Source organism: Dipodomys spectabilis, unplaced genomic scaffold, assembly GCF_019054845.1.
Source record: "Dipodomys spectabilis isolate Male_0828 unplaced genomic scaffold, ASM1905484v1 ptg000231l, whole genome shotgun sequence".
NCBI lineage: Eukaryota > Metazoa > Chordata > Mammalia > Rodentia > Heteromyidae > Dipodomys > Dipodomys spectabilis.
The window spans coordinates 1,131,249-1,149,030 of record NW_024870908.1 but is presented as its reverse complement, the minus strand read 5'-3'; the positions used below and the strand labels follow the sequence as shown (position 1 = coordinate 1,149,030).

The 17,782-nt window shown below is 45.8% G+C and overlaps 1 protein-coding gene and 1 pseudogene across 1 annotated transcript in view; one reads left to right on the top strand and one right to left on the bottom strand.

Moving 5' to 3' along the window:
* The window catches only part of Pdxdc1 (pyridoxal dependent decarboxylase domain containing 1), a 42,687-nt gene extending 26,909 nt beyond the window's left edge, over positions 1–15,778 (bottom strand). The window contains exons 1-4 of the mRNA XM_042698161.1: positions 15,598–15,778; positions 2,655–2,728; positions 2,102–2,167; positions 246–326 (exon numbers count right to left, since the gene is read on the bottom strand). Of these exons, the coding sequence (XP_042554095.1) occupies positions 246–326; positions 2,102–2,167; positions 2,655–2,728; positions 15,598–15,618 (242 nt within the window). The 5' untranslated portion in view covers positions 15,619–15,778. The remainder of the gene's footprint in view (positions 1–245; positions 327–2,101; positions 2,168–2,654; positions 2,729–15,597) is intronic.
* Positions 4,821–5,223, top strand: LOC122123743 (annotated as a pseudogene).
* Positions 15,779–17,782: the final 2,004 nt, after the last annotated feature.

Sequence of the window (17,782 nt, the reverse complement as noted above, 5' to 3'; positions counted from 1 at the left end):
TCTTTCTTTGTACAGAATATGCCCAAACTACTTGAAAGTAATTTTCTTTTCAATATTTTAACAATTAAATTCCAGCCTCAAGAACTAGAGAGGGGAGGCTGGAGATTACTAAGTGGTTCTACCATGATCAAAGCCCTGGGTTCCATTTCTAGCACTGCCGGGGGAAAAAAAGGAACTACAGAGAACAGATTAAGGATGAAGTGGTCAGACCAGGCCTGGTGGCTCATGCTGGCCCTCTCCATTACCGTGTGCTCAGGGGCTCCTCGCCTTCGTCTCCGTGCATCAGATTCTGCACTAACTGCAGGATGCTCACCATGTCCTGTCCACTGCAGAACAGAAAGTCAACAGCCTGCTGAAGAGAGCACGCAACCCCACTCCCATCACCAACTAGTGCACTTGTGAAAGTTTTCCTTTCTTTGGGCAATGAGCTGACTACAAGGGGGAAGAAATGTGTTTTCATATATAGTTTATACTTGAACAAAAAATCAACTCTCAAATCAGAATTTAGCCTTATTTATGATTAATTAACTCTACCTAAATATGAAATTTTTTTTAATTTCACATTTTGCTCTAGAATATGTCTATGCCAGTTCATTTGAACAGAGAATATTTAATAATCATGTTAGAAGACTCAAAAGACCTCTTAAGATGCTAGAAGGTCACAAAGGCAGTGAGAACGTTCTAAGGCTGCTGGCATATCTGTTTTCCTCCATGGAGGAGTCTTGTCTGCTTGGACTAATAGCTTTAGACAGGTAATGAAAACATTTCTTACCAGCTCTTCCCCAAGCTGGGAAAGCTGTAATATGCTTTACCTACATATACTTCCATCTACGACATGCTTCTAGTTGCTCATTGCACAAGCTTCCTCCTGCTTAGAAGAATATGAATGGCTAACAAGGTAAGAATGGTCACTGGTAACATAACTTGTGACATGTGCAATGTAAAAGCAGTATCTATGGATCAGAACATGACTAAGAAAATTTTCATCTTCAAACAGAGCATCACTGTCAGAACAATGCTCAAAACCCATTCCTTAAGGCATTGACCTTCCAGTGAGAGCAGCTCTGGCCCTCACACAGTGTGGGACTGGGGTAGGGAAGGGAAGTCAAGGCACATTTTGCTGCTGGCCTTGTGACTTTGAGCTAGCTATCCAAACTTGTTAAGCCTTTAGAGGCCGATTGAAGATGCAATCAACATATCACCAGACTCAAATACTAGGGACTCAGCATTGTAAGGGTGAAAAATGTGCTGCCATTCTGAGTTTCAGATGTTCCTGGGAGTGTCTCTTCTAGGGGAACTGCTGTGCAATGGCAAAAAACAAACAAATTTTACCACCCTGTGTCCCTCCAGGCCTGCGATAAGGAGTCTTACAAGATTTGCTTCCTATACTGAGTTGTAGAAACACTTCATATGGAGACAGCCTGGTTCATGCTAAGTGGGAGGAGTATCTTAAGGTCTTAGCATCTGGGTATTTTAGATAGGATGTTTCCTGGTACACCAGGATACTTCCTCCATACTTTTCTTTTGCAACTTTATACAATTTCTATCTAGGTCAAAGAACAATTTAAGGGAGTTGTACTATTGACCTACGTGCAGTTTCCTGGTTATAAAAGAGAAAATAAGTTTGACTTAGGGTGGGATTTTAGCTTCAGATTAACTGCTAGCATCCTGCAAAACCTGTAGCCAGCTACTTACTGTTCTCTGTTAGTTCAAACCACAGACTTAATTTGCTTTAGTTGACAATCAATGACTACAGCTGACATCTTACTTTGATCTACTATATTATAAAGATGACAAGTCTTATCTAATTGAAATTTCTGTCAAAATAAAGCTCAGGCTACTGAGAAGATCCTAAAGTCCAAGGATGAATTACGCGTGATATTTCAGTTATAAACACAAATTTGTGTATGGCTTTGGAGTGGTGGGGTCATATTAAGTCATATTAATCAACCACCCAATGGCATTTCAGTTTTCCAATGTTCTGTTGAACATTGCACTGTGTAAATTTTATTTGTTCTCATTAAACTAAATTTGTAAACAAGCAGTAGCAAGTCTTGGATTAGAAAAGGTTTCACCGTAACTGATCTCCGTTGCCACTTGCCTGCCCTGGAGTGGTCCTGGGATGTCTTCCGGTGCCGGCTTCCTTCCACTCTCCTCCTCTGGTCTTCTAATGGAAGAGGAGAAAAACGGGTCACTGACTTTATCATGTCAAACTACTAACATGTGAGCATGCCAAGCTGACCTAGAACCTCTGAGTGACTGGTGTAGGATTTGAAACGCATTGATCACGTCATTCCAGCCTCCGTTTTGGATCGAGTTTCAGAAAAAGAACATGACAAAACCATTTCAACCCACTTTTGGTTAGATACTCAATATGACCTGAATCTGTAGTAAGAACTATTTACAGATTCAAATCAGTGTTATATAAGACTCTTTACAGACAGAACTGAAACTTCAAAGTTCTTCCCCTCATTTCAAAATCCTCTAATTATAAAGTTCCTTCAACCCAAGACAAACACCAATTTTCACCTCAGTAGAAGCTATGTGTGACATGCTGGAGTCTAGAGGTGTCCCTGAAAGAGGGACACCAGAGCCACCAGTCTCACAGCAGGCTGGACACGTTGAGCAGGGTGGCTTCTGCCCCACACACTCACCTCTGACTGTTCTCCAGCATCTTCATCGCCTCTTTCAAGTTTTTCCCCATTTCAGCTAAGGTAGGGTCTGCTATCTGGAAAACAATCCAAAATAAAGCAAATTTGGACACTCCTCTATTACTTGGACAACATAATTCACCAAAAACTCAAATCCAAGTCCACTTCTACACTGATTACAAAATACTAAATATAAAAGTGTCTAATAGTACAAAAGTATAAAACAAAAAGAGCTACAAAAGAGTGTAATAGAAAAAAGTCTTCCTTCTCCTCAAAATGACAGGCATGCGCCACACAGCCCAACTATCAAGTAAAAAAGGAACCTCAAACTGCTAGTCTGAACACCTCTGGTTTTTAGTTGTCTCCAGCTACCAACTCAATTACAATTCAGTATTTCCAAGAATCCTTCATGGGGAAAACCACTTTCACATCTTCATATTCTAAGGACACTGACACCTATTTTTGGTGGTGGTTGTTGTTTTGTTTTTAGAACCCCAAATCTGGACTTGATGCCTGACAAAAATGGTTGCATTCATGGGGCTATGGGACAGAGCATATTAGCCATTCGAATAGGCAACTGCTGTCTATCCACCTGAATCCTTACACCCTTTACTGAGAACTGGGTTACAGATGCTCTTTCTAGCACAGAGAGTTCCCCAAATACATTGTGAAAGCAGGTTTCACTGCGTTTCTCTTACCAAGCAGGGAACCCAAATTGCATGAGCAACATGATTGATAAACACTAGAATCACACGCAGCCTCATCATCCTCCATCCGAATCCTGCTCATGGACTACACTGGTGGAGTCTTCATTGTTCTCAGTCCAATACTTTTATGGGGGTAAGCCAAAGGCAGGAGTGGACAGGAAGGGAAAGGAGCATTTGCAGGTAAATTTGAGTAATTCAAACGTGCATAAATGCTGACCCTCACAGCACACATGCTTGTTGCAGTAACTGAATGATCTAAAATATGAAGTGCTATCCAGTTGCAAGATAAATTCTAAAATAAGTTGTGTTTATCAATTCATTGCTTAAAAGTAAAAGCCATGCCTACACAAGCATCTGCAAGGGAAGCCACTGCTGACTCTTCCCATTCACGTCCTCAATACCTGTCACCGTGTCAGGCAAGGTGGCTTTATGATTACTGTTACCGCACAACAACACGGCAACAGCCAGACACAAACGTGGATGAATGAAGAGTTGAACTGTACCACAGTACCTCTGGTTCACTATGTGGATGGTGACATGATCTTCTATGTCAGCTTCTTAGAAAGATCACTAATTTCTATCCTTTAGTACCAAGCACAGGGTCTGTTGCAGAGTAAGTACTTAGGCAGACATATTAGCATTAACACTTACACTATAATACAGACATTATGCTCACGAATCTCCTCATAGGCCTCACTTCCTAATTATCACTATGGAACCAGTACTCTTAACATTAGGCATAAATTTGATTCTCAAATTTATTAAGGAAGCAAATGAAGCAACATACTCAGAAAGCTCTGTATTCAAAAAAAAAAATCACAATTAGAACTCAGGCTGAATGTTAAAGTTACCTTTGGGTGAGTAATATTTTCACAAGGTAAAGCAAACAAACAAATGAGCCAGGTGCTGGTGGCTCACACCTGTAATCCTAGCTACTGGGGGGGGGGGGGGGGGCAGGGAAGGGGGGGGGGAGAAGCGGGAGAAAGGGGCTGAGATCTGAGGATCATGGTTCAAAGCTAGCCCAGGCAGGAAAGTCAGTGAGACTCTATCTCCAACTAACCATCAGAAAACCAGAAGTTGGTGCTGTGGCTCAAATTGGTAGAGTACTAGCCTTGAATGAAAAAGCTTGGGGACAGTGCCAAGGCCCTGAGTTTAAGCCCCATGGCCAACAAAACAAAAACAACAAAAAACACCCCACCAAAGTGTCTCCCTTCAGGGAAATTTTCATTGTACAACAGTCTTAACTGGATAACCATAAAGCTCTCATCTACCCCAGGACACTTTTAAGAACCAAAGGGGCACTAGTGTAATAATTAACCCAGAACCAAAGGTATAAACTGGGATGGTCCTGGGCAAACCCGGATGTACCGTTACCCTGCCCTTAACGGAGATGTTTACTTCGGTTCTTAAACCTCATTCCTCATTCCATTTCCACAGGGGGCTCTGAGCAAGCTCTGAGTGGAATAAAAACAACACACTACTCTTTGGTCAAGATGACGAAGGGAACGTCATCCTTTGGAAAGCATCGCAATAAGACGCACACGTTGTGCTGCTGCTGCGGTTCCAAGGCCTGCCACCTTCAGAAGGTGACATGTACCAAATGTGGCTAGCCTGCAAAACGCAAGAGAAAGTGTAACTGGAGTGCCAAGGCTAAGAGACGAACTACTACCAATACTACCGGGGCAGGTGGGATGAGGCACCGAAAAATTGTCTATCGCAGATTCAGGCATGGATTCTGTGAAGGAACAACACCTAAACCCAAGAGAGCAGCTGCTGCAGCGTCGGTTCATCTTGAGAATTTAAAAGATTGGCCATACAATAAATGTTCTGGTTTAAAACAAACAAAAAAGACAGCACACTAGAGTTTGGAGCAGTCCATGGCTGGCAGCGCCCGCCTTGGTGCTTGGTGCTCGATGCTCAGCACCTGACAATTCCCGGGTGGCCCCCACAGACTTCCTATTCCACCTGTGAATATGTTTCTGTAGGGCCTTCTAGAAACAATTCCGAGAAAAGGTCCCTTTATCACAGAGCACTCACTCAATAGCTTCCAACCCGGCCCCTACACCGCCTGAAGCCAGTTGGCATTTGGCCGGCTTCCTTTCCGTTCCTTTTCTCACTGAGGAAGCAGAGCCATCACAATATACAGAACGGGGTGCTTTAAATGGCTTCTCTAGGCAGAGATGTAACTTAAGCCTTAAAAAGGCTTGTAGCAATCAGACCCTTCAGAAATAAAATCCTACAACAAAGTATCTATAAAGTATGAACCCGCAAATGCCTACACAGGTTTCATTCTTTTCTCTGAGACAGGGGTAATGTAGCCCAGGATGGCCCCAAAGTCCAGACCCTCTTGACCACTGCCTCTTGAGTGCTGGGATTACAGGCGTGCACCACCACACCTGACCACATACATGTTTTCTAATCACAAAACTAATAATTACTGCTGAGAATTCGGAAGCAGTAATACTCATTAGGCATAAATGACATTTCAGCTAGTTGATTCTGTGTATAACTAAGTGGATTCAGTATTCTGCTACAGGTACATATAACGGATGCATGGTAGGACGTAACTCAATTTCAAGGCTCCTAAAGAGAACCATTCAATCGTATACTCATTGTCACAGACAAGAGATTTTAAAAGACACTTCATTTGGTAAAACAAGCCTACTCTTCATCCCTGTAGGGCATTTAAAAATTCATTTTATACTGCATGATTTTCATCACTGTCAGCCAGTATGGGATAGCAAAATACCCTGCCACTATCAGAAGGATTGCAAGGTAAGGTGGTAAAGGAAGTCAGAGAGCAATTTGCAATTTTATTTTAGCTAGTCCTGGGGCTTGAACTCAGGGCCTGGGCACTGTCTCTGAGCGTCTTTTGCTCAAGGCTAATACTCTACTACTTGAGCCACAGTGCCACTAATGGCTTTTTCTGTTTATGTGGTACTGAGGAATTGAACCCAGGGCTTTATGCATGCTAAGCAAGCACTCAACCACTAAGCCACCTTCCCGACCCCTTAAAGTCATTCTTAAAAGAAAATCTTAAGGGGTTAGGAAGGTGGCTCAGTGGTAGAATGCTTACCTCGCATGCATGAGGCCCTGGGTTAGATGCCTCAGCACCACAGCTGGAAGGGGCACTGTGGCTCAAGTGGTAGAGTACTAGCTAGCCTTGAGTTGAAGAGCTGAGGGGCAGCACTCAGCCCCACGACTGAAGGGGGTGGGGGGAGAAAGTATTAAGCTAACGATAGAGTAGGCAGTATACTAGTGGCAAAATTCACAGAGAAGGTTTGTGAATCACTGCAGTATGAGAAATACAGAGCTTGGGCTGCTTAGCATATGCAAGGCTCTGGGTTCAGTTCCCAGGACTGTAAAAGCACTAAATCTTTCAAGAAAAGCAGTTTCTAGAAAAGCAGCTTCTAGAAGGAGGTACAAGGGGAAAGAAAGCCTAAAACTTAATTTAAAACAAACAAACACATAAAAGCTGGCTGCCCATAACTCACTGGTACTATTCAGGAGGCTGAGATCTGAGGATCACAATTCAAAGCCAGCCCAGTCAGGAAAGTCTGAGAGACTCCTATATCCAATTAACACCAAAAGGCCTGGCTCAATTGATAGAGCACTAACCTTCAGCACAAAAGCTCAGTGCCCAGGCTTTGAGTTCATGCCCTAGGACTGGCACACACACACACACAACCTACATAAATCATAACATTCATCAATAACAGAAGTATAGGAGTTTGGGGTATAGATCAAGGGCATGGAATCAACCTCCAGTGCCGTAAGACTTAGTATGCAATGAAGTGCACTTTCAGGGAAGGAATGCTCAGATTGGACACAAGAGCTGGGTACTGTGAGAACTGTTTCCAAGCTAATTCTTTGTTGTTGTTGTTCAGTTGCAGGGTTAGAACTCAGGGCCTGAGCCTGGTCCCTGAGCTCTTTGGTTCAAGGCTAGCACTCTGCTATTTTCAGTCACACCACTTCTGGTTTTCTGGTGGTTAACTGGAGTAAGAGTCTCATGGACTTTCCTGCCCCATCTGGGCTTTGAACTGCAATTCTCAGATCTCAGCGCCCAGTTTCCACTGTAGTTCTTAGAGGTACAAAATTCACTACTTTCTTCAATGGGTAAAGTCCCAAATTGCTGTTTCTGATATACTGACTACCTTGTCCTCACAGCTCTCCAAACAAGGTCAGTCCTGGACAGTGATAACCACTTGCTTCTCCACTTACATTTTATGTTATTTTCCTTCTAGGTGAAAACAACCCCTGCTGCCCAGCATGAAACAAGTACCCCAAACACTCCATGTCCACTGCATCTGAGAAGCAGCAGGAGAGCAGCACAGCAATGGCCGCCCCAGAACACTGTAGCTCCTATGGGTCGATGGTAACACAGGACAGGAGTTCTCCAGGCTGATAACTTACAAAACTCGCTTGCTTAACTTTGTTGGACTCTCAATGTTTATATCTTTATTTCAACAGTTTTTAATTAAGAACCAGGTACCTGGGCTGGAAATATGGCTTAGGGGTACAGTGCTTGCTTGCCTGGCATGCATGAAGCTTCAATTCCTCAGTACCACATAAACAGAAAAAAGTCAGAAGTGGTGCTGTGGCTCAGAGTGCTAGCCTTGAGCAAGAGAAGCTTCAAGACAGTGCCCAGGCCCTGAGTTCAAGCCCAGGACTGGGAAGAGAAAAAAACAAAAAAAGAACCAGGTACTTTTTGCCTCCCTCCATCTTCTAAGGTTTAGGTGTTTGCTGAAAGGCTTCTTTTTTTAACTCCAATGGAGGATATGTTGAGTGTGTGTGGGAAATGAAGATATTCGATAAAAACTGGTTCATTAAAGCCTGATCTTCCCAGTTGATAGGAAAATTTTTTAAAATATCCAAATAAACATTTATTGCTAGGCAAGTAAATTGGGTTTTGTACTTTCAAGTGTCAGAGACAGGTCTGTCCACAGTTAGGAAGTCAACTTTTTTTTTTTTTTTTTTTTGGGTCCGGTCGTGGGGCCTGAACTCTGGGCCCGGGCGCTGTCCCTTAGCTCTTCAGCTCAAGGCTAGCACTCTACCACTTGAGCCACAGCGCCACTTCCGGCTTTTTTCTTTTTGCTTATGTGGTACTGAGGAATCGAACCCAGGGCCTCAGGCATGCAAGGCAAGTGCTCTACCACTGAGCCACCTTCCCAGCCCCCAGGAAGTCATGTTAAATTCCCTACAGGACACTTCTATTACATACCGCATGGGATTCACCTTTTCTCCTATTTTTCCTCCACCTATCCCTCCTTCCCTGATAGGAAAGCTTTTGTATTCCATGTGATAATTAGAATCTAACCTTGCAAATTCCCACAGAAGAGGCATCAAAGAGCAAAAGAGGACCCTCATTTGACACTCAGTAGTCCCTGAGTAGGGTACTGGGTAGGAGGGTAGGCAGGGAAACTCCTAGCAGATGTCAAATCTCACTCGCAGTGTGCTACGTGGAGGGAAAGGCTTCCATCACTTGTCCTAGAAGCAGGTTGGAAACACTAGAGATCCAAGTTCAAAAAAACACCTTCCTAAAAGCCATTGCTTCTAGAATCCATTCACTTTTCCATTAGACCATGAGCAAGCACTTCTAAATACCCCCTCCCCATCTTACCCCCCCCCCCACGCAGGAAAAGACGTATAACAGGCAAACTTCTAAGTATTTCTAGTTTATCTGGAACCACATATTTATTCTAGAAAAAAATTAAATTGTTTAAAGCATGCCATAGCAACTAAATAGCATAACTTCCTCAGAAAATCTACTTTAAAGTGTTCCTAGAATTTACCAAAGGACAAATCAGAAATATAACTATTATGCTTGTGCGAGTGAGTTTGACCTGCTCCACAGTATGCATGTTGGAAATGTCACAATGAACCTTAATGCTAATTAAAAATAATTTTTAAAAGAAAAAAAAGAATATATTATTCTTTACTTTTTTTTTTTTTTTTTGGTCTGGTCATGGGGCCTGAACTCTGGGCCTGGGCACTGTCCCTCAGCTCTTCAGCTCAAGGCTAGCACTCTACCACTTGAGCCACAGCACCACTTCCGGCTTTTTCTACTTATGTGGTGGTGAGGAATGGAACCCAGGGCCTCAGACATGCAAGGCAAGCGCTCTACCACTGAGCCACCTTCCCAGCCCTTCTGTGTGTCTTGAGACTTTTAAGGTTGAGCTGTGCAAAGGTGCCAATATTCATTCAACTGTTAGCAACTTCAGGGTGAAAGCTTTGCTTTGATGTTTCTGGTTTTCTGCAACTGGAAAAGGATTATATGAAAATCTTACCCTTCTCTCAGTCATTTCTAACTCAGAATGCATTGCCACCTAAATGAAAAGTAACATTTGCAGCAAAGCAAAACCCAGAAATTCTATTAGCAAATTAAACCAAAATAATTTTTTTTCTTTGTGCCAGTCCTGGGGCTTGCACTGTCCCAGAGCTGCGTCTGCTCAAGGCTAGCACTCTACCACTTGAGCCACAACACCACTTCCAGTTTTTTCTGCTTATATAGCAGTGAGGAACTGAACCCAGGGCTTCATGCATGCTAAGCAAGCACTCTACCACTAAGGCACCTTCCCAGTCCTATGAAATACTTTTATGTCATGGTCCTTGAATGCTGCTTAGAAGAGAAGGAACTTCAGCTAGATACGTGATTTAACTTCCCAGGATGTAATGGGCTTTTCTGTCTCTTGATTTATATATGTATATATGTATTTATTTTATTATTTATTTCTTTTTGTCGGTCGTGGGGCTTGAACTCTAGGCCTGGATGCTGTCCAGGCTCTTTTAAGCTCTTCAGCTCAAAGTTAGTGCTCTACCACTTGAGTCACAGAGCCACTTCTGGCTTTTTTCTGTTTATTTGGTGCTGAGGAATCGAACCCAGGGCCTCATGCATGGGAGGCAAGCACTCTACCGCTGAGCCACCTTCCCAGCCCCTCTTGATTTATATTCTAATAGCAACATTATGAGACACAATTACAATGTAAAGTAAAACTCTACATTACTTTTACAATTAAGGCAAACTCTAGAAAAGCATAATTCTGAGTCACATATTTTCTCTTAAGAATCTCTTCCAGGCCAGGTGTGATGGGAAACACTTGTGATTCCAGCAAGCAAGAGGCTGAGGCAGGAGTACCGAGTCTGAGGCCAGCCTCACAGCAAGGCACTGTTTCAACAAGCAAAAGAAAGAGAAAAAAAAAATCTCTTCTACAAAATCTTTACTGGTCACCCACTCCATGGACTCCCTGCTTGTTTCCCACTTCTATGCTAGGTTTTTTGTTTTTTTGAGGTTTGGGGGTTTGAACTCAGGGCCTTGCACTTATTGGATAGGTATTCTACTTCTGACTTACAGTCTTGTTTTGCAGTGGTCATTTTGAGTTAGGAGTTTCACTTTCTGCCCAGGTCTGCACCTAGATCGTCATCTTCCGAGTTCACGTTCCCCTTGGAGCTGGGGATGACGGGCACACACCACCATGCCTAGCTATTGGTTGAGAAGTGGTCTTGCATACTTTTTGCCCAGGTTGGCCTGGAACTGTGATCCTCCTATTTTATTCTTAGCCTCTGAATAGCTAGGGTTACAAGTGTGAACTACCATAGGAGCTCCTATGCTACCCTTTACCCCTCCTTGCCACATAGTATTTGTCTAAATATGTATTCTCTTTAGCAGCCCATAACCCCAAGGGGAATCACATCTATTCACCTTGTGTATTGTGCAGCACTCAGCACTAGGTTTTGTCTTTAGTTGGCCTTTGACAAAAAATAAAAATAAAAAAACCATATAAATCAAAACTGGTTTCTGCTTGTAGGTAAAGCCAGTTTATACTAAACTTCAGAAACTCCTGATATTTATAACTGGAACTCTTAGAACACAACAGTAGCTTTGCTACCGACCACTGCCCCAAATTTTGAGTAATCACCTAGGCCAAACATTTTTAGGAGCAGAAACTTTGTAGCATGGCAAGTCCCATCAGACCTCTTTGCCGCTTAGCACTAGGTAATCCCTAGTGCAGTCCTCCTCACCCAACCAGTATGAAAACCCCTCACTTCATGATGAGGCAAAGACCAGCTTTAACTGAAAGCTACAATCACAGCCATCAGCTCCACACAGGAGTCCTCCCATTCCATGTATGAGCAGCTCTGCAAAGCACACACAGAAACCCATCATTTCAGGCTGGGCTAACAGGGTTCAAAACTGCCTTTTAAAGCAGGGAGAGCAGTTCTGCAGTCCTCATTGCTAAGTAATCATCAGGAAGTTCCACTCCTGTTGTTCTTCCTCCTTAAAAACATCAGGCTTTTCAATATGGTGATAAAGGACTTTCCAAAATCAGGTGTGAGTAGTGTTTAAATCAAAAGCAGAGTGAAAGCTGCATTGTTGGGGGGGTGGGGTAAGAATTAGATGCTGTGAGCAAATTAAACTCCACAGCTGTCCAGCAGAACTATTTCTGGTGATGGAAATAATCTAGACCTGTCTTGACCAGTAGGGCAGTCACAAGCCACATGCAGCTTTTCCACACTTGGAAGATTGCTAGTTTGAATAAGAAAATGAATTGCGGGCTGGGAAGGTGGCTCAGTGGTAGAGTGCTTGCCTTGCATGCATGAGGCCATGGGTTCGATTCCTCAGCACCATATACACAGAAAAACTGGAAGTGGTGCTGTGGCTCAAGCGGTAAAGCGCTCGCCTTGAGCTGAAGAGCTAAGGGACAGCGCGCAGGCCCAGAGTTCAAGCCCCACGACCAACTAAAAAAAAAAAAAAAAAAAAAGAATTGCAAGTGTTATTTAATCACAATTAATCTAGATTTAAGTCAGTAAATATTGCTAGTGTCTCTTGAATTGTACAGTGCAGCTCTAGATTCTCTAAGTAATTTCCAAACAGAGACAATTCCCAATTCCTCCCACGCCCAGGAGGCAATTGCCTCCATCTGGGGCAATGCCAGTGTTGCTGGCATGGAGGATGGGATGGATGGAAGGTCAGGCATGCTGTTAAGTGCTTCAATGCACAGAACTGTGCCTCACCTCCTCCATGAGAGCCAGTCATCTGGCCAATGTCAGGAGTGTGAAGCTGAAACCCTCAGCTCTCGGTGTGCTCAAGGATGGAATGAAAGTAAACACAAAACACATTTCAGGCTGGGGGCATGGTTCAAGCGATAGAATGCTTGCCTAGCAAGTGCAAGGCTCTGAGTTCAATCCCCAAGTGCCCAAAAAAATCAAAACAAAAAATAAGAGTAGACCCTGCCTAAATACAATACACAGGAAGAGTAAGAATTTTAAGTAACCGAAAAAACTTTAAAATAGCAAGTTTTAGTGAAAGGTGTAGGCATCTAAGAGGTAAATAAGGCCATCCGCAATTACTTTGTGGCATTTTGTACTTGAATTTATGAGACTATTCCCCAGCAGTCTCCTAGTATAGTATTAAGGGGCTCAAACACCTATTTTTTTACTCCGCTAGTTTGAATTCCTTGTCCCCTTAATTAACCTAGCTGCTTTTTTTTTTTTTTTTTTTGAGGCCCTGGGTTTGATTCCTCAGCGCCACATAAGCAAAAAGAAAAAAGCCGGAAGTGGTGCTGTGGCTCAAGCGCTAGAGCGCTAGCCTTGAGCTGAAGAGCTGAGGGACAGCGCCCAGGCCCAGTGTTCAGGCCCCACGACCGGACCCCCCCCCCCAAAAAGAAAAAGGAACAGCATTATGTTTGGACCAAAGGAAAGGCGAAGAGTGAGTCTATTAAATGACGAACACATATTACATCTTGAAGAGATGTTGAAATTTTAGAGGACAACTATCAAATAACATTGTGGTTTCTGTAGCCACATCAATTATGCATGATCAGTTTAAATGGGATCATTCAGAACTACTCAAATAGCTCTCAAATTTATACCAGCAATGTAGAACTTTGCCCAGTGTCGTAGCCTATTCATCATGATACAATCCAATGTTTTGCTTTGACTCAAGTTATTTTCAGAATACAATCATCCAAACACATATCATAGCAACCCTATAAGGTTCTCTATGACTGCATGGAATATAAAAATAAGAGCCCTAGCCTTAAAAAAAAAAAAAAAAAAGGCACATTCACAATTTTCACAGTGGCCTAAAGCAGAGACTTTCAGTCCATGTGTTCTGAATTCCCGAAAGTTCACTGCAGTTTTTGTGACTGCTCCAGCCTTAAGCATTTAAGAGTTACAGTACCTTTTCAGATCTTCATTTAAAAGGTTTAGGATCCTTTATTATCAATTAGAATTTAAGGAACAACCACTGTAATCTACTAGTCAAATGTCAGGAAAGTAACATTTAAAGAAGGATGTCTACCCACTCTGTTTTGCATATTTTCCTATACAGAACTATTCTTGGAAGAATGATCACCCCAGTTCTCTTAGGTTTTTAACTGAACAACACAAAGCCCACCCCTACCTCTTATGAAATTAGAAACAACACTGAAAGGACACTTTTTTTTGGAGGGGGGGGGTTCCGGTCATGGGGCCTGAACTCTGGGCCTGTGCGCTGTCCCTCAGCTCTTCAGCTCAAGGCTAGTGCTCTACCACTTGAGTCACAGCACCACTTCTGGCTTTTTTCTTTTTGCTTATGTGGTGCTGAGGAATCCAACCCAGGGCCTCAGGCATGCAAGGCAAGTGATCTACCACTGAGCCACCTTCCCAGCCCATGAAGGGACACTTTTATAAATCATTTGTATTCAATAACTGGTGTCATAAACCTGATCTTAACCAGTTTCTCAGCTTCAGCTGTTTTGTTTGCTTGTTTTTCAAACAAGAGTCTCCCTGTGTAGTGTAGGTGGGTTTTGCAACTGGGATCTTCTAGACATTTTAAAGATGTTAGGAGGTTGGGGGACCTGCTGTGCAATATTTCCCAACACCTCTCTGCCCTCTGTGGCAACCTAACAAACCTCCAGATTGGCCAAATGTCTCCTTGAGGAACAAAATTTCCCTATGGTTGAAAATCATCGATCCTACATAAAATGCTAAGTACCAAAACGTAGACACTGCACTAATCAGAAGACTAGAGGGAAAACCAACATACATTATCTTTTCCTATTTCAGTTAAATGTTTTGCCCAGTTTATACCAAATGCCCAAGAAGATAAACCACCATGTGTCTGGCTCAATTTCCACCGCGACTGCCTTCAACTCTCCGGCCACACAGTGAACAAATCCACATCATCTGCTGCTGATTCTCCTCCTCCCTGTCCCTCTACCCCCCCACCCCGCCCTCACGTAGGAAGAACTGAGTTTGCACCAAACTGGACTTGCCGAATCTCAAGCTGGCACGGAGAAGAGGGCAGGATATTAGGCACCACAGGCATGATCCGTGAAGAAACCCCAGTAAAACACCTGTTCTAGACGGGGGGGGGGGGGGGCCTCAATCGGGGACAAGGAGAGCCCATTTCCACGCCAGAGCAGCCAGCCAGATTACATCCCCCACCTCCCTTCCCCACCTCATCCCCCCCCTCGCTCCGAGGGGAGGCCAGGGTCGCGCTGCTGGTGCCACCGGATTTGGGGGTGGACACCTAAGTCCCTCCTGCGAGGCGGATAGGGAGAGCCAAGAAGTCGCCGAGCCGTGGCGATCCAGGAAACTCAATTCACCAACGACTGGGGGTGGGGTGGGGAGGGGAGGCGCCCCACCCCTTCTTGACCCCAGAGCTTCCCGCCGGGTGCTCGCCAGCTCCCGGCCCTGGAGTCACACGTGTGTACGTGTGTGTGTGTGTGTGTGTGTGTGTGCGGTGGGGGGAGGGGGTTCTCCTTAAACACGCAGCTCCGAGTCCTGCACCCCGACCCCCAGGTTCAGATCCCGAGGCTGAAATTTTATCTTCACTCGCCCCCCCCCCCCCGCCCCAGGGCCTCCAGATGAACCTTATCCACGCTAACAAAGTTTAACCGTTTTCTTCCTAACTTGCAAGCCGCGGCGCACACGTCCGAGCTTCGCGGGTGAGACTTTCTTCCGTTCCAGCAGCTTCCGGGGCCCGCGGGGTTGAAGCGCCTGTCACCGCTCGCTCCGGAGCCCGCGTGCCCGCGCGCGCGCGCGGCAGGACCCGGGCCCGGCCTCGCCGCGACCTCCCCGGGCCCCCCCCCCCGCCGTGACGCGACCAGGCCCGGGCGAGGCGGCCGCTCCCCCCCACCCCACCCCGGCGGGTCACAATGGCAGCTCGCGGGTAAACAGTCGGCCCGGAGGCCGAGGGAAGGGGGTCGGCGGAGGAGGGGGGCCGCGGCGCCGGCCCTCACCCCCGGGGTACCGACCTGGTTTAGGGACGCGTCCATGGCTGAGGGGAGCGGCCGAGTCCGCGGGTGGCCCGGCCGTCCCGGACGTTACTTCCGCCCCGCCTCGCCCCGCAGCGGTTTCCACGCTGGCAGCGCTGACGTGCCCCGCGCCCGCGGCCGGCGGGGCGGAGAGGAGGAGGAGCCGGCCGGCGGCGGCGGCGTCGCCGGGCGGTGGAGCCGCGCGTCGCGGGCGGCGAGGCGGGGCGGGGCCCCGGCGGAGTGGGCGGGGCCTTCTAGGCTTCCGTACTCGGCCCTCACGACGCGGCCGGGGGAAGGCGGGAGGAGGGAGGCGGGAGGAGGGAGGCGGGGGGGGGGGGGGTCATGGAACCGTCCCACACGGAACCTTTTTCAGAAGTGAGCGGCCCTCGTCGGAGTGGAAATATAACCGTCACAAAGTATCACTGCTGGAATGAAGATTTCTGGAACTACTAGACACGCACCTGCATTCCCGGGCCCGGGCTCCCCAGTCCGTCTCTGCCACTCCACCCCTCAGCATCCTTCAGGAATGGAGCAGTCCATTCGACCTCGGGGCGGGTGGGCGGGGCGAGCGCCTTTGCGCCTGCGCAGCGCCGACGGAGTGGGTGGCTCAGTGATTTGGGGGCTCTTTAAACTCCCACCGGGCCCCTGGTCCAAGTTGGGGGTGTTTGTCTCAGCTCTTCCCGTAGCAGCCTGGAAGGAGAAGATTTTGAGACAGCGCCTCCATGTCATAATTACACGCTTGTCCAGGGACGGGAGGAGAACAGTGATGATGATGATGATGATGATGATAACAGGTCTGCCCGCGGTTCCATTTTATTAACAGCAGCCCTTTGATGCCCGTGTCGTTATCTCGTCTCACCGGGCGGCTCTAGGTAGGACTGAGCGCCAGGCCTGGGCATCCCGGGCCGGACTTCCCTATCCATCACTCCTGCTCTATGGAGGGGCCTGGTTTGTTAGTAATCCCTCTCACTGTGATGATGAATGGACTGGAAAATCACCAGTGGGTGTGGTGGGTAAGACACGTTCTCCCCCTCTCCCCCCTCCCCCAACCCCCACCCCCAGCCCGAAGAACTTCTAGTAGCAGCCACGGTAACATTTCGTTTTCTCTTCTGGGCTTATACGCCTGTCTTCCCAAAGCTGTGGGTCAACAGTTTTGCCAGCCTAGGAAATGACATATTTTGCGCTATTTTGTATTTTAGCCAACTGTCCCGTTATGTGAAACAAGCATTACCTAGCAAAGTATTTCCTTGTGTGTTGCCAGCCTTCTGAAGAAACCGGTGTCTGGTGTCGTGGGGGCGTGGTTCAAATGGTAGAACACCTGCCCAGCAAGCACCAGGCCCTAAGTTCAAACCCCAGTACTGCCAAATAAGCAAACAACTAGGGACGTTACAAAGGGCAAAGGGCATAGGAATTCACTTTTCCAAGAACGATAAATTGAATGTGCCTCTTTCTGCATGAGCAAGTCCCATTGCTTTAACCATGTGTTATGAAACGTTGCAAACATTTATAAAAGTTGGGGGGGGGGGGGAGAGAACATCTAATAACCAATGTATCCACTACCTAGATTCTACTTAATATGCTTTTTACACTTGTTAAATTGTCTTTAGTTGTACAAAAGGGTTTCAGTGCAACATGTCAGTTGATGAGTAAGATGCATGTTGATCCATGCCACCCCTTCATCATCCTCATCTCCCCCAACCCCATCCATCCCCTCTCGTATTTTCTTTTATCTGTTTTAGTCCACATGTATCCAGATACAATTGGGTACACTGCACCCCAAACACATCACCATAGGTATCATTAAAAACTTGCTTGCTTGTTTTCCCTCCCTCCCGTCCTCCCTTTCTTCTTCCCCCTCCTGCCCCTCCCCTTCTTCCCCCTCCTGCCCCTCCCCTCCTCCTCCTCCTCCTCTTCTTCTTCTTCTTCTCCTCCTCCTCCTCCTCCTTCTCCTTCTTCTTCTTTTGTGTGTGCACCAGTACTGAGGGTTGAACTCAGGACCTGGGTGCTGTTCCTGAGGGGTTTTTGTTTGTTTGTTTGTTTTTTTGCTCAAGGCTAGCATTCTACGTCTATAGACACAGCTCCACTTCCAGCTTTATTATTATTATTTGGGGAAAAGATTATTGGAGATTTTTTTTTTAAGTCTGGGAATGTGGCTTAGTGGTATAGTGCTTGTCTATCATGCATG